This window comes from Miniopterus schreibersii, assembly GCF_964146895.1.
Source record: "Miniopterus schreibersii genome assembly, chromosome: 6".
NCBI classification, from domain to species: Eukaryota; Metazoa; Chordata; class Mammalia; order Chiroptera; family Miniopteridae; genus Miniopterus; species Miniopterus schreibersii.
The window spans coordinates 12,990,087-13,011,860 of record NC_138107.1 but is presented as its reverse complement, the minus strand read 5'-3'; the positions used below and the strand labels follow the sequence as shown (position 1 = coordinate 13,011,860).

The 21,774-nt window shown below is 48.3% G+C and overlaps 1 protein-coding gene across 10 annotated transcripts in view; it reads left to right on the top strand.

Moving 5' to 3' along the window:
• The window catches only part of TRERF1 (transcriptional regulating factor 1), a 200,113-nt gene that overhangs the window by 172,286 nt on the left and 6,053 nt on the right, over window positions 1–21,774 (top strand). For 7 of the 10 annotated variants that reach the window (XM_081140330.1, XM_081140329.1, XM_081140326.1 and 4 more), the window contains exons 11-17: window positions 419–558; window positions 683–786; window positions 2,269–2,344; window positions 9,789–9,877; window positions 11,667–11,837; window positions 17,793–17,996; window positions 20,435–20,682. In XM_081140330.1, coding sequence (XP_080996456.1) covers window positions 419–558; window positions 683–786; window positions 2,269–2,344; window positions 9,789–9,877; window positions 11,667–11,837; window positions 17,793–17,996; window positions 20,435–20,682 — 1,032 coding nt within the window. The remainder of the gene's footprint in view (window positions 1–418; window positions 559–682; window positions 787–2,268; window positions 2,345–9,788; window positions 9,878–11,666; window positions 11,838–17,792; window positions 17,997–20,434; window positions 20,683–21,774) is intronic. The other 3 variants (XM_081140333.1, XM_081140332.1, XM_081140331.1) reach the window with 3 other exon arrangements.

The following is a 21,774-nucleotide window of genomic DNA, read 5'->3' as shown; positions in this document are numbered from 1 at the left end:
CTTGATCACCTCACAGATCTTTGATGGTTTCAGATGAGATGATTTATGTGAAAGTGGTCTGAAAAAGATGAAAAATGAAATAAGCACTTTGTAGCTGTCCCATTTCTCCTGTTAAGTGGTATTATCAGCTATGCTCTTGGCAGCTGTTCCCTTGGAATTAGCACCCTCCCTCTCTCAGTCAGAGAGCAAAGAAGCCCCAGCTGACTTCTCCCTTGCTCCCTGCAGCATCTCTCCTAATCTTAAAGCTGCTTCTTATCCCAGTGAGAGGGCCATGCCTGGAATCTTAGGATCACACTGTGAGGAAATGCCCCTGCGTTCTTCTGGCAGAAGGAGCTGGTTTCCTTCTTTTTCAAGTTCCTGACAGTTGCCCTTGGCCTCAAATGGAAGACCACACTGTTGTTTTTTCTTGTCATTAAAGGCGCATCAACATTGGCTTGAGATTCCAAGCAGAGATCCCAGAACTCCAGGATGTCTCTGCCGTGGCCCAGGACACACACAAGGCCACACTGGTCTGGAAGCCCTGGCCAGAGCTGGAAAACCACGACCTCCAGCAAAGAGGTATTGGCACGTGGGAAGAAGTGGGCAGGGAAGGCTTGAATCTCACTAGGGCTCTGGCTCCAGGATCTGTGTGTTTTTGCATGATACTGAGCTCTCTGATGCAGTGGCCTCTCGTTCCCCACAGTGGAGAATCTCCTGAATTTGTGCTGTTCAAGTGCGTTGCCAGGTGGAGGGACCAATTCTGAATTTGCTTTGCACTGTCTCTTCGAGGCCAAAGGTGATGTGATGGTAAGGAAAAGTAGTCTTCACAGTTCCTCTTCATCATGTCAGAATTCTGAGAAGTATTTCCCAAGTCCCTGGGTCGGCCCGTGTACCATGCAACTAATTGATACGGTGTTGTCCAGGCAGCGTACTGCCTGTTCCTTATTGAAAAGCTTGCAGGAGGCCTCCAGTGGGGCTTCTGTTTGTGCATCTGAGTAATAATTATGAGCACCTGTGTCTTGGGAAATTAGGATTGCTTTCAGCACTCTCGTATTTTACATCATGAAACCTCTCCAGTGATGGAGGCAGGTCGTCCTGAGACAAATCTTGGTCTAAAAGAGCCTGTCACACTATGCTGGTCATCCTTCCCTACTGTGGAAATCAGCCGGAGTTGATGTTCGTAGAACCGTTTCCTCCCTTAACCAAAGTGGAGCATTTGCTTCATTCTCCGACCTTTGACATAGTTCTTTGGTAAAACCCGAACTGTGGTGCCATCTCCTCAGAATCAGAGCTGACCATTTGCCTGCTCAACCTGGACTCCTGGTGGGATCACTCAAACGCTAATCTCCCCTTTAGTAAATACGTGATTCTTGTACCAGATCTAGCTACCTGCTTTGATTTCATGTAAATCAGCAAATGCTACCTTCTCATGAGGTTGTTATACCCTTCAAGGGTTTTCTAGAATGTTGGAGAACTCTCCTTAACCCTTTCAGCATAGTGTCGAAGAGCAGCACTTGTCGAACTTTTACCTTGCACACAAGTCACTCGGGGAATCTGGTTAAGATGTAGGTTCTTAATCAGCAGCTCTGGAGTTGGGGCCCGAAGTTCTGCCTTTTCCCACTCGCAGGGGTGCCCGTGCTGCTGACCACACTTAGAGTAGCAAGATTCTAGACCTTGCCCTCCCTGTCCAGGCACTTCCCCTTGACCGGGAATCAAACCCTTAACCCTTCAGTGTGCTGGCCGATGCTCTAACCATTGAGCCACACCTGCCACAGCCACCTGCAGCATTTTTTTTTAAAAAAGTCAACAAGGCTGTAGGAGGCAAATTTGAAAGGGTAAATTTTGCTAGGCTCTCTGTGGGGACAGTGTCTAGTACAGTTATCACTAATACATCTGTTGATGTTCAGTTGTAATGAAACATGATTTTTTTGTAGAAACAGTTCCAAATCACCCACTCACTTCCTCAGGATCTTTTTCCAGAGACTCAGCCTCCACTTAGAGGAGGCCTCACCATCTTTCTAAGGCTGAGGCCCTTCACCAAAAAGGGCATGGGGTGTCAGGCCTGACCAGCTGGTTGCAGGCATGGGCTGGGAGAGGGTTAGAGTGGCAGGCCCTGTTGAGTGCTGACCAGAAAGGAACCCCCAATTAGGGGAGGTCTCCCTCTGGTTTTCCTTCTAGTGCCCCCAACCACATGGCCTGCATTGCCAACCCCTTTACCCCATTAGGTAGGTAGGTCTCAGGACACAGACCCATTACTGACTCTTGCCTTTTCTCTCCATGGGTCTGCAGGCTGCTCTGGAAATGCTGCTGCTGCGGAAACCAGTCAGGTTAAAATGTCATCCTTTAGCCAATTACCACTATGCCGGTAGGTCGCCAACAGCCCCACGCCCCATTGCTTCCTGTGAGCGGGCTGGTTGCATGTTTGGTTGTGTTGATTTTTAATACCAGCACTGATTCAGTCCTAATCATCACTTTTGATATCGAGACTTCCTGAGCGCAGCTGATGGGGCAGCTGTTGTTGTCTGGGCACTGCTGGGCATTTGTCTGTGTTGGCTTCTGCCCCTGTGGGATGTGCCAAGAGCTGGGCAGTAGTGGACAGCGCCTGCATGGGTGGGCAGTAAGACCTGTGCATCTGGGAAGAGCCACACAGAGTACAGCACAGGGGCAGCAACACTCAGCATCCCCTCAGCTCTAGGGCCAATAGATGTGGATTCAGATTTTGCTTGCACCTTTGGCTTTCTGCAGCCTTCATTTTCTCCCCTGTAAAATGGGGCTTATACCCCATCTCTTACAATGTTTTGTGAAGATTCAAGATAGTATATATAGCCCAATGCCTGGCATGTTCTAGAGGCCATTATTCATTTATCTAACAGTTATATATTGAGCACTTACTGTGGACTATGCTAAGCACTAAGATGAAACAGTGACCATGACAGACATAGACAGTCCTACCTCGTGTAATGTGGAGTCTGAGGAGGAGGCAGTTATTAACAAATCACACTGAGAGCAGAAGAAATGGTACATATATGTATACATACACATATACAAACATGTACATATACATTAGCATGTCTTGTGAGGGTTAGATCAACAGTGACATCACCAATAAGAGGGAGGGAGAAAACACCTTCAAGAGTTGAATGGAGTGAGAATCACGAGAGAAGGAAACAGGTTTGGGAGCCTAAGAGATGACAAATGAAATTGAAGTCAGTATTTTTATTTCCATTAACTTGTAAACCCGTCCATTGAGCGTCTCGCCATCCATTCTGAGAACCTGCCTGGGTTCTTTCTTTCAGAGGGGCCTGAATCCTCCAATGCCTCTTGATTGTTAATCACTTGTATGTTTCCTTGGGGCCTTGGGCAGACCCTGCCCAGGTAGGTGATAGGTACGTTAGTGGGTTTGGGGCACTAGGAATGCCTTTTCCAGTCCTTGGTTGAGAGGGCCAGGTAGGTCTACAGTGAGTGCTGCTACACTCACTGTAGACCTACCTGGCCCTCTGAACCAAGACCTACCTGTCAATGGAGCGCTCCCGGTGGGCATCCCGTCCCCACCACCATTTGCCTCACTTCACATGCTCTTATGAGTTGGCCTTCCTGCCTGTCATCGCAGGGTGGAAAGGCCTCAGACACCACTCATCTGAGCACAGCAAGCACTGCACACAGGCCACCACTGGAACTGGGCAGGGACAAAATACACACAAAGGATAAGAAATCCATCATTTAACTAGTGACCTAATGGAGCAGTTTCTTAATATTGTCCCCATCACTTCCTGCTGAGTGTCTGCCCTGAGTGCGGGCAGGAAGATGTGGGAGTTCTCCCTAATCTGCCTTGGAAACAATTTAATCCTCCCCTAATTCCGAGTGTCATCTGCTGCCCATTAGACCCTGACAGGCTGTCCAGCCCCCTGGAGCCTGTCTCAAGCTTTTTTGCATAGTGGGTAAGACGGTTGGTGAGCAGGAGCTTCGGAGCCATCTGCTGTGAGATGCAGCTGCTCTGGGCCCTCAGGGTGACTGGGGTGGCCCTGCCTCTAGGCTGGTCAACTCCAGCTGTGAGCATCCTCACCTGGGACCCCTCCAGTTCTTCCCAGTGTGCCAAGCAAAGATTGTTATTTTTTATAAGTGATATGACATCAAAAAGGTTAGAAAGCTGGGGACTAGAAACTACTACTCCCAACCCCAAGCAAAACAAAGCAAAAACACTAAAATAGTACCAAGAACTTTGAAATTAGAGGGCCCTAAACTCTGCTAAAATTAATTGGTCAATTGGGGTTGGGGGTTCCTAGCTAACCCTTTGCCCACCCTTGGCTCCCTGCCCCCACAGGCAGACCAGGAAGGGCTCTGTTGCTTCCAGGAATCATTTCTCCCCTTGGGGGCAAGAGAGGTGGAGCTGAGGGGTGAAGGGTTGGTATCTTGCTAGCTGTGTGTCCGCAAGAAGAATGCTCACCTACATCGGCCAGTCATTTGCCTTCTCTGAAGTGATCACAGACTGGGCCCCAGAGAATCTTCTGGAATTATGAGCAAAAAGGGCAGAGATCACTGGTCTCTAAAGTCTGACCTGACTCCATTCCCTTAGCATTTCCCTTCCAAGCCACAGGGGAGCCACAGAATTTATCCCCATCACATGCCCCAGCTAGTAACCACTCCCTCCTTGCCCCCTTCCCGTGCTCCTTATTTGGGTGCAGGGTGCTGATTAATCCCATCCCTGTGGCCCCATCCTGCCTTGGCCTCTGTGCCAAGCCACATTGGGCTGCTCTCCACTGGAACTGTTTGTCAGCTCACTTCGTCACCAGGACACTATCTTCTGGGTGACCTTTGGCTTTTGTCTCTGTGGCCGTGGCCAGCGTCAACCCACCCTGATTCCTGTCCCTGGAAATGTACTCCCACTTGTATTGAGAGGTAGGTCAGATCTCCTAGGCTGTCTGTGCTTTGGAGAGGAGGTAGAAAGAAGGCTCAGGGAGGGAGGCTGCAAATTTGGGAGAGACAGACCAAGACACAAGCCTGTGAAAATCACTTCTCTTCTTTACTCATGACCTTCCCTTTCCCACCCCATCCCAAGAAGTTCAGTAAGAAAAGGAAAAAGTGACTGATGCAGGGGCCCAATAGAGACACCAGTGTGGGTGGGCAGCTTGCCCAGGTCTAGGGGCTGCGTGCTGAAGCCAGAGGAGCCCTGTTGAGATCCTCAGGAAAGTTCTATTGCAGTAGCTCCCTGTGCTCTTTAATTCACACAAGGTGCCCAGTCCAACCCTCTCTCAACACCCTCCACCCAGGTGTGGGTAGCAGTCATTTGCAATGGCTCCCCACTGGCAGATGGATTCGGGGGACAGCGTAAATCTGGGGAGTCAAGGTGAGAAGACTCTTGGTTGTGATGAGGCCACCCACAGCATCCCTGGTTTTCCATTGAACTGGCCATTCCTGCAGATGGGCGCGGAGTGCAGGGGGTGTCAGAACTTGCCCTGGGCTGCTTGACCAGGGTTCAACAGAAGCTGCTCTTGGCTCCCACCACAGCCCAAGTGGTCCCTGGGTCCTGAAGCCTGGCCTCACTGGAGATGACGGAGACCCGGAGAAAATAAACACCCACTCGGTTGGGGGAAGCCTGCTCTGTCTTGGAAGCTGCGCCAGTTTAATGAGGAGACAGAATGACATACTCCGGAGAATACTTTTCAAGAAACACAGCTGTGATGTCATTTTCCAGGCGTTCTTAACCCATGTCTGTAGCTGGAGAGAGGCAATTATTCAGCCTCCACTCACTATGGAAAACCTTTCATGGAAATGAAGATCTGGTATAAAAGTCCTTTTTCTACAATGAACATGGTTCTTGCATAACTGCAGTAACAACAGCATCAGTAAAAGTTTGTCATCTTGAAAGGAAGACAAGAAGACCCTCTTGAAAAGATGCTGTGCCCAGACTTTCTCTCCCCTCCATGTCTGTTCAGTCGCCAGGATTAGCTATAGATTGCCCCAAATTTAGCCACAGTCCAGAGCCTGTTTCCCAGCAACGAACGCTCAGAACTTTTTTCCTCTGGATACTGTTCCAGCACTAGTTTCCTCCAGTTAATTAGGCTCTTTGTAATTAGCCTTAATCGTCTTTTTAGGGGCCCCTGCTGATAATAGCCGATAGCCAGGAATCCCCAGGTAGAACAAATGAGAGCGGGGGCCTGCCAACCCACTAGCGCTGTGTGCCTGCTGAGTGGACAGCGGGGATGAGAGAGGAAGGCCAGCGGAGCGTCGGAGGCAGCCCCCGCCTCAGCTTTGCATTTTATCCTGGACTTTGTCCAAGATGCACAGTCTAAGAAGGGCTTGCATGGAAAACCTTGTCTGAGAATGAGGAGAGTGCCCCCGCCAGCATCGAGACTGCAGGGATGAGAGATGCCTGGGCCTCTCCTTGGAGGGCAGGAACTAGAAGGCTGGAAATTGGGGGGGCCAGGAGTAAATCTATGGGTTCATTCACACACACAGCAGGAAACCTGGCCAAGCCCCACCTTCTGCATGCCACTGATGCTTGGGTCAAAGGGGACAGCATGTGTCTCATAGCTGCAGGCCAGTTGAGATTTAAAACATTCACTGTGTATCTACTTAGGGCCAAATGCTGTCAGTCACAGCGTGACTGTCCCAATCCCCATGTCACAGGAGAGGAAACTGAGACAGAGAAGTTAAGTAAACTTGCCTGGGGCCACAGAAGGAGTAAGTGGCAGAAGCAGGTTCACAGCCTGTGGTCTCCTGATTAAAGTCACTCCTTTGTATCACAGTGACATTTGGGGAGTGTACACTCAGGTGTTATTTTTGTATACCAGGTTTTAAGCTGGAAATTCAGTCTAGCAGCCCAGGGGTAGATTCTCAGCCCAGTGGGGATCCCGGATCAGGGTGCCTCTGCTTATGGATTCACAGATGCCCTTGCGGGACAGACACATGCACACAGCACTATCATTTGCATTAAAGCTGGGACCCTCAGATGACAAAGGGGAGCCATCTCTACTCTGAATGCATGCTCCCTGCCCCCGCAGCCCTGGGAATGGGAGGGTGACGGGACGGCAAGAGAATGCAGCCCACTTCCAATCCAGGACTGGTGGTACGGAATGAACACTGAGATGAGGAAGACTGAAGACCCCACCACAGAGCAGCAGCCCTAAAAGCCACCAAGGAGTCGGCAGGGGGAGGTCTTCTTCCCCCAGGAAGCTCAAGGATCCTCTGTAACAGATGGTCCAGGAAGTCACTTCACCTGGGTAGGGTTGCAGCTAGCGAGCCATTTGGGGACATGAAGGGACATGCTTCTCACAAGTAGACTTGGGAATTTAACACGGCTGTGTAGGCAGTAACCAGGTGATGAGCCTGGTGTAGGGTGGAAGAAAGCACCCCCCGTAGAGGTGGCGCTGGCCTGAGGACCCACCGTGGCCCTGTTCGTGTCTCACCGGGTCTTAGCTGTACCCAAACTCAGGAAAGATGGTCTGGCTGAGGGTGGGAAGGATCCACGTTCACCTAGTTGGGGGTTTTCATCAGCAAAATGTCCCAATTCCCCATCTGAAATGCAACCCAGAGCTTCACAGACTCTGGACCCATAGCCAGGCAGCACATCAACCTCTTTATAAACTTGTGCCGGGATTCCACCACTGTGATGTGACCCTGTCGTGATCCTCTCCCACCGTCACCTCTCTGATCTCTCTCTGCTGTTTTGATGGATACCTGAAAGGAATCATGACTCCTCTTTGGTTGGTCCACTAAATGGTTGGCTCGTCCTTTCTGCCTCTCTGTCTCTGCCCCTGGGTAGGGGGAGCATATGGGAGCTGGGACCCCAAGGCCTGGAATGTTGGACAGAATTTGAGGAATGGTGATGGACCTGCTCCAGAGCCCCAAATCCCACCACCCTCCTCTGCTCACGTCCACTCCTGCAAAGCTTCTCTAAACACCCACCCTCTCCTCTTAGTTGCGGTGGTTCTCACAGCCAGGGGTGTCCCGGCCTCCAGAACCTGCCGAAGATGCTTCCCTCTGCTGAGAATGAATCAGAAAACCGCTTTCCTTCTAGAAGTAAAGAGACAAACGAAATCAGGTGATGGCCCTGATTTTTCAGAGGTTTGAACCAGCCCAGCTGTGGAGAGCATATTCTGAGTCAGGAGTCAGAGCTCTTGGCCTGAGGACCCACCAGGGAGTCACACAGAGAAGGTGTTTATTCCAGAAATCTGAATGTACAGCTCTGAGTCACGTATTCCAGATTCTCCACTGCTGCCTTCCCAGAGTGGTTTCACCTGATTCACTAATTTTGGCTGAATCTTCCAAGAGAAGAAGCGATTCAGGTTTCCTGTGCTTTAGCCCCATCAGTAAACCCTGTACTCAACCACACTGGATCCCTGCTCATTCCCCGAACACCTCAGCTGTAAAATGGAAATCTTGGGCCTGTCCCGGTTGGGAAGGAAAAATACTCTGGTTTGGGGGATGACAGCTCTGAGAAGTGGAGGAATGTCGAAAGCCCAGCCATGTGCCATCCAAACAGTCAGAGATGGGAGAATCCAAGCAGCCAGAGGAGTGAGGCTGACTTTCTGCAAACTGGCCACTGTGACAGCACTGGAGCCCCCAGAAATAAGACTCCACTTAGAAATAGGCCTGTGTCTTGCCTCAAACGGCCCAGCACCATTCTCTACAATTATCTGCATATCCTGCTTTCTTGTTTATGGAGGAAATAGGCATGAGTGTCAGGTTCAGCCAGCAAGGTAGATGCACCAGCCCAGCATTGTGGGGCCTCTTCCTCATTGGTCTGCCGACCTGTCCCACTCACCTCTCAGCCTCATCTGCTCTCCCTCCGCTGCAACCCTGTACTGAACCACACTGGATCCCTGCTCGTTCCCCGAACACCTCAGCTGTAAAATGGGTAATGGTAATACCAGTCTTACAGGGTTGTTGGTAAAACCAGATGATTAATATCTGTGAAGTACTTAGAACCTGGCACACAGTAAGCACTTACGAAAGTTAGCTTTATTCCCCCAGCACAGCTTCTTACACATAGTAAACACCTAATAAATATCTGTTGAATGGATGGATAGATGAAGGAAGGAATGAAGGCGTAAATGAAGGGACAGATGAAATGCATCCTCTCACTGCTTGCCTCTGACTTCACGCACACACTTCCTCTCCCTAGAATTCCCTTCCACCTCCTTGCTGGCTGCCTCCTGTGTCCTTGAAAACTCAACTCGGGTGTTTTCTCTACCTGCAAGCCTCCTGGCTGCCCTGGCCCTAACCTGAGTGCGCCGTTCCTCCTTCATGCCCCATTGGCACCTGACCTCTACCTTCATCATGGCGGTCATCACCTTGAATGCAGTGGCTCACTGGTTTGTCCCCCCCACTAGACTGTGAGCCTCTGGAGGGTGGAGGCTGCTGAATCCACCACATCTTGAGGAGTGCTTGCCACATGAATGCTTGCACTCATGACCATCCTGATTACATAAAAACTGGAGCTGAAGTTTGTTGAATGCTCATTGTTTTCCAGTTACTAAGCTAGACAGTGTATGCATCGTCTTTAACCTTCTTAAATATCCTAAAAGGTGGGGACAATTAGAATTATTCCCATCTATTGGCAACAGAAGCAAGTCTTCAGTTCAGTAATGTGCCACGGCCAAGGCCATAGCTAAGATGAACCCAGGTCAGGGCTGCTGAGCATTGCCCTGCACAGGCTTTTGTTCAGAAAGGAGGATCGATGGTTATTCAGTTATTTGTTGAGCAGTTTTATCTTGTAACTTAGTAACTAGGTGGGGAGAACTGGGAAGCTGGAACTAGCATAGGGGAGAACTGAGAGCCATTCTTATCGAGTGTATGTTTTGTTGTAGGTTCGGACAAGTGGACCTCCATAGAAAGAAAACTGTTTAACAAAGCACTAGCCACTTACAGCAAAGACTTTATTTTTGTACAGAAGATGGTAAGCATGCTCTTTCCCATTGCTTGCTTGAAACTGAGTTTGGGAAATTGTACACCTAACGATTATATAGAAGTATTTGGTTACCGGCTTCATACTCTCATTACAAGGATGTCTTCCACCCTTGCTGGGGAAGGATGGCATTTGTTACGGGGTGGCATGGCCCTGGTGTCAGAGGTGTGGGGGGAGGAGGGTATAGACTATTTGGATATGACAGTGATGGGGTTATTTTTATCTTAATAAAAATGTGTAATGTATACTTTCTATTAGGATAAATAGAATGGGGGCTTCTGGTTCACAATTTACATAATTTATTTTATGTATGTTTGACCGTTCTATCATGTTCCTGATAGAATTTTTTTCTGGGAAATTGGAAAAGGGGAGGGTATGTGCCCTCCTCCCACAGCCAGTGGTTTCTGGTGTTGGACCCCCTAATCATAATAACAGTAATAGTAAAAATAATACTTTACATATAAAGCACTTCACAGCAAAATAGAACTCTTGCACATAGATGAAGTAGCACTTTATACAGCAGACAATAAACCTAACAGGCCTTACCTGGCTGAGAGTTGTTTTAGGCTAGAAGTTCAAATGATTCGAAGTGTGTTTCAGCAGACCGATGGAGCCATGTTATATTATTAGGTGATTAAGGTGTTCAGGTCCCCAGAGAACAGAGTCACGAGTGACACAGCTCCCCTGGCTCCGAGCTGGCCAGTGGTACCAGTGGTGTCCCAGTACATGTCCTTAATCAGGGACCTTGAACGAGAATCCAGATAGGTGGACTTTCTCAACAGCTTGCATCTGTCTCCAGATCTGTGTCACTCTTACCTCTCCCTGCCTTGGAGGCCACCACATTCTCTGCCCAGCAGCTCCCATGCTCTGGTCTTTCTTGAGTCACCTTCCCCAAGGTGACTGAGCTGCTCTAGGCCTGATTCCTTGAAGGCCTCACACCTGTTGACTGAGGACAGATTCATGTGTCACGCTTGTCAGGCGGCACAGGTTTTTGAGCAAGGTATCGGGTGGATGGGAAGGGGCAGCTTTGAGGAGATGAGACCTCTGGTGGTGTCCTCCTCATCTCACCGTGCAGGGAGCTGTGTCCCCACCCCCAAGGGCACTGCCATCCTTGTACCTGCCCACAGAAAACCCACATTATCCACCCACACTTTGAGCTTAGAGATGTATGACCTGAAAGGAATTTCCCTATAAAACATATTGGCCTTTTACCCTTTGGGGGAGAGCAGAGCAAGGCTCGTTTCCTGCAAAAACTAAGCTCTTGTCAGTATAACTTTGCCTTATGTTCCTGTTCGATGACTAAGGAACATTCCTCATAAATAGATTTTGAAGGTCAGCAAGTCAGACAACCAAACACATTCAAGGGCGTTTCATGCAAACGCATGCTGCTTTTCCGGTTATAAAAAGGAATGCCCTCTCTATGGACTGACAGGAAAAAAATCTCCAGGTTATATTGTGGAGAGAAAAAAATTAAGTTGCAAAATATATATGCTGTACCTTTTGTGAGGAAGATGGCAGGGAAGGATTATATTTTTGTGCTTGTTGGTATATGCATAAAGAAATTCTGGAATGATACCCAAAAATTACTAAGGGGCTGGCTGTGTTGAAGGGGTGAGGAGTGAGCTAAATGGATGGAGAACAGTCGTGGGAAGGCGAGTTTTCTCTATATACGTTTTTTATCGAGCCACATAAGTCTGTCATTACCTATCACAACATTAACTGTTGACAACGCGCGGCTTTGCGCCCCGCCACTGGCGCTGACCTGCGGTGCCGCCCGCAGGTGAAGTCGAAGTCGGTGGCTCAGTGCGTGGAATACTACTACACGTGGAAGAAGGTCATGCGGCTGGGCCGGAAGCACCGGACACGCCTCGCGGAGCTCGTGGACGACTGTGTGGTGAGTGAAGCCGCCCAGTCGCTGCTTATGCTGGCCCCGCTCCCGCCCCACGCCCAGGTTAGTAAGCGGCTGCTCTTTGGTTGGGCTCTGCTGCCAAGGTGGCCGCAGTGAGGGGGTGACAAGCCCGCTCCCGGGCAGGATGCAGGCTCTGACTTCCTGACACAGAGGCAGAGGGAAGGCGGCTCAGGGTCCAGCCTGTGGCTCAGCCTGCAGTGGAGGTGGGGGAGGCTGGCCTGCGTCAGAGGCAGGTAGGAGCCAGGGAGTTAAGCCAGGGTGGCCCCAGTCTTGGGTGGGTGGTGTTTTATAAACAGGTGCCCTCACCCCCTGGCACAGTCCTTTCTGATCCTCCCATATCACAGATGCCACTGACCAGAGAACATAACATGCCTCGCAAAGATGAAGGAGCCTCATCTTTATAAGGAGGGAGCAGGAGCTTGACCTCTTGATAGTGCCCGGGCCACTCAGTTATTGGGGAACTGCTTAGCAGGGTGTGATCTCATCACCATTTATCCCTGATACTGACTTCCCTCATGAGCAGTCGGTTGTTCGCATATAAGATTAAGTACATACTAAAGACATGAGATTGAAATCATCTTGGAACCCATGTGAGTGGCTTTGGTCATTACTGCCACGTTCATCCTGTGGTGAACTCTCTTCTCTGTGTCCATGGCCAGGGGAAATCTCCTTCTCACCTATTGTGGAAAACACTACCTACTATGTATGTATGTGACAGTTACATGTCATGCAGCAAATTACTAAACCCCAGCCTCTGTCATCATCAGGGAACGTGTTTAGAATTCATGAATGGTGTGAATATTTGTCAGACTGTCATTCCCAATAGTGCCCCGGTGTGAGTGTTAGCACATGGGTTATTTTATTGAAAAGACGCTCTCTTTGTGCCAGGCATCGTGCTGCACTTTATGAATATTGACTCATTTAATCCTCATGCCACGTCTGTGAGGTAGGAAACTGAGGCACAGAGTAAGTTAGCTATGGTCAGTGGCTGGTGAGTGTGTTGTACTAGGTCTTGAGCCTAGCTATGAAATATACACACATATATAAATTTCCATTTGGGCCCAAATATTAGACAAAATAGACATCTGTGGAATAGAATGGAATTTCCCTTCTTTGGATTAAGGTGGACAGTGTTCTGTATTGAGGGTTTCCTGTGACCAAGGCTGTTGTCTGACTGGTTTAAGTAGTGATGTCTTGTATCAGAATAGCGTTTTGCTCATCTGTGGCCTAATGTTTAAAAAAGCAGTGTGGTGCTTGGGTTTGAGTTTTTGGCCAGCCTGACCCCCAGGGCCTCTCATAGTGCCCCATGCCAGAGTAAACTGTGGCCTTGAACCATTTCCTGGCCTCTGCCCCTAGGCTGCAGGCACTGAAGTGAGTTGCAGAGTGGAAAAAATAAAAAATAAATTAAAAAGCAATGTGGCCTCATCTGCTTCAATCAACTGAAACCATTGAGTTCCCACAGTGTAAACAGCAATATGTGTGGAGCAGTGGGTGACTTAGCGATGTTAACTGCCTCTGCCCCTACTTTCTCCTAGGTGAGCATATGTTCTACCTGGGAAGATGTGACAGACACAAGTGGAAAGTGTTTAAAAGCCATATGAAATGAGAGCAGGGTTCTTAGATGTGGCCTTAGGGGCTCTCATTTTCATCCAGCTTCACCATTCCATACCCAAAAGTTTCAGACCCAGAGAGGGGGAGAGGCTTGCCTCAGGTCACCCCAAGCATTGCTTTCCAAATGCGTCAAACAGACAGTAAACAAGGAGCACAAAGGATCCTGGCCTTGGAGACCCAGGACCTTGCTCCTGGGCTGTAAAATGGAGCAAATGACTTAGATGATTTGGAAAATTCCTTCCGATTCTGGAATGTTTAGGCCTCTGTCAGAGCCATGTTTTGGATGAGGGCAGAATCAGAGGATAGGTTTCCTAAGGAAAATTGGTGCCTCTTTGGCTTGGTTGTTATCAAGTGCCTAGGATAGTGTCTGGCATAATAGAGGCACTCAACAAATACTTTGAATGAATGAATGAATGAATGAATGAATGAATGAATGAATGAATGAACATTTTCCTGAGGTGCATGGTAACAGTCCCCCTATAAACTCCCTGGAGGGAGATGGGATGAACAGTTGATTCTGAGCAGAGGAGTGCTACTAAGGAAGGTGTTACCATGCAAGGCAGGGGCACCAACAGGGCGTTGAAGGAGGGTAGAAGAGCCTGGCTAGCGTGTAGCTTCAGGAGGAGGAGAGGCTGAGATGGTGCCCGAGGGGCCACACCTTCTTGGGCTTAATCACCAGGAGTCAGTATTCGGCTGGATTTTATTCGGCTGGATCAGGAGCATCCACACCCTTGAGACTTCTGAGCTTAGGGAGAACAAAAGGTTATGCGCAGAGATGACTCAGGCCCACAGAAACAAGAAAGCCTTGATCTAAGGCCAGCGTGGCAGCTCCTAGCTCCCTTTGGGGCAGGCACTATGAAGGCAAAGCCTTCTGCTGATAGTTTACAGATGAAAAATTGGACTGTGCAGGGACTGGGGAGGGTGCAGAAGACGTTGTTCTAGGACAGGGGTCCTTCTCCTTGTCCTGCAGGCCTGCCTGGGACGCCTGGGGTAGCTCTCCTGATCGCGTGTCCTCAGTGTTTTATTAAGGAAACAGGTGACCGTTTCCCCCAGATGGAACATGCTCAGGTAGCTTAGGGACTTGTGCAGGGACAGGGGGAGAGCTGGAGAGTTTGTGAACAACAGCAGCTCTTTAGGGAACCGGCAGGATAGTCTGCCTTCTGTCCTGAGGAAGAAGAAGGGGCCCAGATGGGCTCTGTTAAGGAGGTGGGAGGAGAGTGTGCTGACCACCCCTTCCTGTGCCCTGTCCATTCTCATGATCCCACTCCAGACAAATCTGTGGGTCTGGCTGTGACCAAAACTTAACACAATTCAGGAAACTAACTCACGCAGTTAACTGACTATGGAAGACAGAGGTCAGGGCTCTAAGGGCAAAGCCTCACCCATGGTCTATGCACCTTAGTTACCTACATCATGGTCCGCTGACCAGGGAAACATCCTCTCCCTTTGACGTTTAAAGGCAGCTGGTCCCAATGGTTCTGAGAGGCTTAGGGTCTCTGTGTTTGAGCTGAAAACCTAAGCCATGTCCAAGGGGATGAACACACACCTGTGGACATTTGCAGCACGGCCAAGGGGTGAAGAAGGTGGAGGTTTGGGAGTCAACCCAGGTCTTAGATCTCAGTTCAGCTTCTTTACCAGCCATGTGACCTTGGGAAAGTTAGTTCCCTGGCGAATTTCCTCATTTGTTTAAAAAAGAAAAATTTGTCCAGGGTTGTCGTGAGAGCTGGAAATGTGTGTGTGGATGCCTGACTCATAGCAGTCATTCAGTGTGTTGCCATCACCATCGTCATTAGTGACTGTAACACTCAAATTCATGTCTTGGAGTAAATATGGGTTGTTGGACATTTATGTTTTAACTTACAAATTTCTCACAATATGAATCCATTTGCAAGCCTGAGAAATAAAAATGTCCTCCACCTCAAGTAACTCTTGAAATTTATATAATGTTATTAACCAATGTTACCCCAATAAATTTAATTTAAAGAAAAGAAACTCTTACTGTGGACACTCAAGGTTTTGAGCACCACGTTAAATATATAACCACCTGTATTTGCCCACCTTCTACCAATTTTGGAATATTACTAAGTGTTTCATTTCACAGTACATCATAAAATGGCCAACTTGTTGACAGGAAGTTCTACATGTCAGGACTTTGGTCCCCCTATCTTTGTATCTCTTAGCCACCTTGGCGAGCCACTTGGCTTAATGATAAATCGTTTCTTGAGCATGTGTAGATCACCAGTTGAAATAAAACCTATCTAAATTTCTGAGACATATAATCACAGGACAGTATAATTGAATCTGTAATTTTGTGGCTATCTGGAAGGTTTCTTCTCAGAGTTCCTAAGCCAAAAAAATGGCATTGTGAGAAAATTATAATTATAACAAGTACCATGAAATAATACCATTTTCATTTAAAGTTATTATGTAATTTATTTTAAAAGCCAAGCTACAGGCCCTGGGCTGCTTTAATAAACTGGTGTTTGAGACCACAGTTCCAGTTATGTAAAGGGATGGAGTGAACCCTTGCAGTTGGACATAATGTAGTTTTACCTGAAACTCTGAGACTGGAAGATGGTGGTGGATTTCATATGGGAATGAGGCCTTTAAGTGAAATCAACCTGCATGTTTATATGTTAGCAAGGAACCTACAGCTTCTATCATAAATCACTATGTAAATGTATTAGTCCTACATCTGTATTCATTGAAGTGTTTCAGCAAATATAATTATTACTAATTAATCCTAATTAACTCAGTGGAAACTGGAACCGTTTCTTAAATACACCCAGTTACTACATCGTCTTAAATATGCATATGTAATAAATACAGACACTACTGACACAATGAGGGGAGAACTAAATGCCCCGTGTTTGCTGGCATTGCCTTTCTCCCCAACCCCAATCCAAACTGGAGGGAGGAAGCGCGTGGTTTCTGGGTCCCAGGGTACCACTACTCTCAGAAATCTTTATTCTTCTTGGAAATTCTTGCTTCTGGGTTCTAAGAATCATAGGCTCGCCCAGAGTTACTCCGCTGTCTAGGGAAACCACAGTGGAGCCCATGTGCTTTGAGCAGTGGTGTGTAGAGAGTGCGGCAATGTCAAATATATGGTGATGGAAGAAGCTTTGACTTTGGGTGGTGGATACACAGTGCAACATACAGATGATGTATCGTAGAATTGTATGCTTGAAACCTATATAATTTTATTAACCAATGTTAATAAAACCCAATACATTTAATTCAAAACAATAAAAATAAAACTTAATATAAAGAGAGAGCATGGCAGAGACAAAGGCCCGCCAGGTCAGAGGCAGTTGGGCATACCTTTCGTTTCCTCATTTGTAAATTGCAGGACTGTTTCAGACTATTCAGCGAGACAGCAAATGTGAAAGCACTTTGTAAACTGTAAAGTGCTGTAAAATAGAAGCTGAAATGAGGCTGATGTAACACAGAACTCCCATTCCCTGGTCCCCAGTCCTTTCTGGGCCTGGAGGAGCCAGCATCCCTCACCCCCTGATGAGCACAGAGCAGAATGAGGTCCTTAAACAAGAAGCAGAATGAGGGCCTCCTAGACCCCTGCCCCCCACCCCGGGCACCTACTCTGAGCTGCTCCATGGACTCACTGTCTTGTTAACCTTGAGGAAGGCTCACACCTTCTGCTTAATTCTGCACCTGGTTGCTGTTCTGAAGTATTATCCGTGGAAAATATTTTTCATGTCCTTTTTCATAGAATGCCTCTGAAAGGCATTTCTACAAGCCCATGATCAGAGACCAGGATAAGAAATGCACATGATAAGTAACAGGGACTATCCCCTTGAGTGTTCTCTCCTTTTCAAAGTCATTGTGGTTCACTCTCTGATTCTCTTTCCTGACAAGATGAGAGCAGGAGCAGATTGGGACACCCTGTGTCACGTGCTGTCCACAGGTCAAGTCAACATCTCGGGCATCTCTCATGGAAGTGGGCTATGAGGTCTATAAAACAGATCCGGATAGGTCTTTAGTCGCTCCCCACAGGGTCCCACAGTAGTGTGTTGCTTGAAAACCCTCCACATGACTCTGGGGACACAGACCCAAGTGGGGCAGCCTGCTGGGTTTTCGTCCGTTTCAAGGTCTGCTGATCCCAAACAGGGGAGAAACTACATACAGGAATCTCTCCTCCCTGCCTTAAAATATTTTTATATAAGTAATGAGACACGGAGTGGGGCAGGGGGACTTCCTTGACCTCAGAATTCCAAGTGCCTCATGAGACCAGAGTCCCCAGCCCAGCCCAGGGCCCTGAAGCCAGTGCAGCCTGAGTCCAGCCCCTCCTCCTCCTAGCCTGTGGGTTCTGTTCACTAAAAATGCCGTTCGGGGACTTTCCCCCTTTTGCTTTTATTGCCTTAACACTAGACGAGTGAAGAAGAAGAAGAGCTGGAAGAGGAAGAGGAGGACCAGGAAGAAGATAGGAAATCCACGAAGGAAGAGGAGAATGAATTGCCCAAGTCCCCCGAGCCGCAGCCAGGCCCCGTCCTGGCTCCCGCCGAGGGGCCGCCCCTGCAGGCCCTGGGCCAGCCCTCAGGCTCCTTCATCTGTGAAATGCCCAACTGTGGGGCTGTAAGTGTCCGCGCATCCTCGGGGACCTGGGACTGGTGAGGGCCAGGCCTGTGGCTGTGCCTGGCTTTAAGAGACGGTGCATTTGGGAAGGGTGCAGTTTCTGCAGTGGAGATGGGGCAGAGGGAGTCCCGTGCTGCCATGGTTTTCTGTCTTTTATCCCATTTACGCACTCAGCCAGTAGATATTTCTGGAGGGTGTGCTCTGTGTGAGGCACTGAGCTATATGCTCAGAGGACACGGAGTAGGTCCCAGCCCTCAGGAAGCGTGAGGGACGGTGCCCAGGGCTGTGCTGTGAGCTTTGGCCTCCAGAATGTATATTCTCCGCTTCTCTGTGCCTTGTGCCTCTCTGGGCCGTATGTCACTCTGGGCCATGCCCTGTTGCATTTAGTTGCACTGGGAGAGCCTACGGAGGATGGTCCTTACGCAACGGAATTACACAGACTTAGCTAAAGTTTATCTTTGTGTTCTTTGGGGGAAACAAAACAGATCTACTAAGCAAATTAATCCTGTAAATAGACTGAAAGGGAGTCTGTGTAATTACTTAACCTAGTACTTTTCAAGCACGTTAAAAGCATCATTTAGCTAAAATAAAACCAGTTCACCATTTGATCGCCCTGAGCACTAGAGGAAGGCCCTACAGAATGTGTCCCAGGCCTGGCTAAAGGCGTCCTATGGATTTCTGAGGATATTTCTTAAAAGTTGTTTACCTTGGACTCTCAGTCCCCCACTGGTCCCCTGCTAGTCTGAATTATTGAGCTTTCCCCAAATCAGGTTTCTTGAAGCCGGGCACACCCTTGCAGGCAGGTTCTGGAGGTATCACTCGAAAATGAGAATGTTGTTTTTACAAGGAGCCCTGTTTTTCTCAGCGCCTATCTTTGCTTGTCCATTATATGGACCAATGCTGGTTTCCACAGTGTACTGAATGCTGCTTATTGAGTGTGTCACTTAGGTGAAGAAAGCAACAGTCTTCAAAATATTTAGATCCTAAAGCAGAAATGCACTTGATTTACATTTAAGAAAAAAATGAAAAAAGTGTATATAGATTATGTATATGTATATACATACATTTTACATTAGTTTCAAAGAGAACATAAGACATTGCTAGCTTGTTTTGTCTTTGGTGTTTAATGAATGACCTGGGCGCTTCGGTCCATCATTGCCATTTTGTATAGAGCAGTTCCATTAAGGGACGATTAAGATGTGGCTTCAAGTGACAGTATTTCTGTGTAAATTTGTTTAGAAATTGGATGCTTCCTCAATTCATATCTTTGATGTACAGTAAATTTTTTTACCGAGTGGCACGTCATCTTCTATGTTTCCCAATCAGAAGGGCTCAGCAAGATGGATAGCTTTCAATAACTTTTCAAAATCTCAGGGGGGAAAAAATGTTAGTTTTAATCCTTGCCTAACCATGACTGTTTGGGTTGCTAAATCAGCAATAGATCTTTTGTCCCTGTAAGACCACAAACAGAGCTCGTGAATTTAACACAGAACCACCACCCACGGCTGGTCCCGCTGGCTGACGTCGGGCTCTTGGAATTCAGGGGTGTGGATTCCATCCCTTTGCAGCAGTGGTTCTCAACTGACAATGACTTTGTTCCCCCTGAACATTGGGCAATGTTCAAAGACATTCGTGTCACAACCGAGGCGGTGCCACTAGCATCCGGTGGGCAGAGGCCAGGGATGCTGCTAGCATCCTACAAAGAGCCCCCAGAGCAGTTATCCAGCCCCAAATGCCAGTAGTGCTAAGCTTGGGAAACCCTGCTTTGTGGGGTCCTTCCCCTTTTAATCATCTGTAGTAAAACAGGGGGTCTGAAACACTGCTTCAGTAATGGGCTGCTGATTGGGGTTTGGGTGTAACATATGGACTGTTAGAGGAGCCAGTCAGCGCCTTTCAAATTGCGTTCCTTAGGGTTCTAGGGCTTCCAGGGGGAGCTGAGCAAATCGGCTCAGTTCTGGGGTACTGGCTCAATTTCTGCCAGAGCTCCTCTGCTTTTAGCTTTGAGCTTTTGAGGAAGACTTGATTTGTTTTTGTCTTTTTTAAGTGAAGAAAGGAAAGGGGGGGGGGAGGACGAGAGGGGGAGGCAGTTCCTGTCTTAAAAAACATTCGAAAGCTGGTCCAACCCCCTCCTTTTACAGATGGGGGGAAAATAAGATGGACAGAGGGGAAATGGCCCCATGGCCTTGCTGTGGGACAGGGCTGGGTCTAGCCCCCAGTGTCCCAACTTCCAGACAGTGGCTTTGTCCTTCACACGGCCACCTCACCTCTCGTCTCCTGGTTATAACAGCGGTGGGTGGGGGCTTTGGTAGCGTAGCATCTGAGGTTGTGGTATGTGCCCGAGTTTGCTGTGTAAAAGCCCTGTGCCTGTCGTTAGACATTGTTTCAGGTATCTCGTGTTTTTACCATTGAGTCACTAACAACCCTAATTTCCTTTTCAGGACTGTAGATGTCATGTCACTCCCTTTCTTCCCCAGGTGTTCAGCTCCCGACAGGCACTGAATGGCCACGCCCGCATCCACGGTGGCACCAACCAGGTGACCAAAGCTCGGGGTGCTGTCCCCTCTGGGAAGCAGAAGCCTGGCAGTGCCCAGAGCGGGTACTGCTCAGTGAAGAGCTCGCCCTCTCATAGCACCACCAGCGGCGAGACAGACCCCACCACCATCTTCCCCTGCAAGGAGTGTGGCAAGTAGGTAGAACTAGACCAGGGACTGAATCTGAGTTTGTGATGGATAATCATTCAGGGGGCTGGGCCAAGATGGCCTGAGGTTTCTTCAGTTAGAGAAAGAACCTGGACTGTCGGAGTTCTCCCTGATACCGTCCATGGGGTCTGCATGAGGCCTCGGGGTGGGTGGACTTTGTCTCTGACTCAGAATATGGTCATTCTGACGTCTTAAACCTAATGAGGATGGACATCGTCAGAGAGCAAACCTCTAGTGACAAAACTTTACTCTTTTCCATAAATGGTGGATGGGACTCCGATGCCAAAGTCTGACCATCACACCCAAACCACAGTCACTAGTGTTGCTCTTTCTACATCCCTGTTAAGTTTGAGAATGGCTCTGAGACACCTAACCAGGAGCTCTCTGTAGCAGAGATGGCCTTCCTGCCACTGCTGCTCATGCCTGTGCCCATGCAGACATCACCAATCAACTGCTGCACTTTTGCTACCACATTAACACAACACTTGAAATCCTTTCCATCATAATGCTTCAGGCTGGCCCAACCAACTGATCAGAGTTGACTCATGAGAGAAGAGCTATTTGGCATCTCTGCTCTTTTAAGGATAATTTAAAACAGCAGCGAAGAGGGAGAAACTGACTGTGGGTGGTAATGATAACAGCTAACATTTACTGTGCACTTACTTTGTTATATACTTTATGTGCATGAGCTCATTTAATCCTCAGAAACTCCATGTGGTACAGATCCTGTTTTTAATCATTCTTTTACAAAGTAGCATTGGAAGTTAGGTAAAATGACTTGCCCCAGGTCACACCACCGGTAAGAGCAGAGCTGAGATTTGAACCCAGCTGTGTTCAGGTGCAGAACCCGGGCTCCTGACCACTGCTCCCTCCTTTTGGTTTACATTGATTATTTATTTACTTTAGATAGAACATATCATTGATGGTGAGGTGCACGTGGTTCCCGCCCACAGCATCCAGTGTAGAATTCCAGTTTATTGCTCAGTGAGTCTGCCTGGCTGGGAGGGGTCAGGCAATATGTTATGAGTGGCATCCTGTAGGACCCTCGCCGGGTTTCTCTTCCTATATTCTCCAGTGAC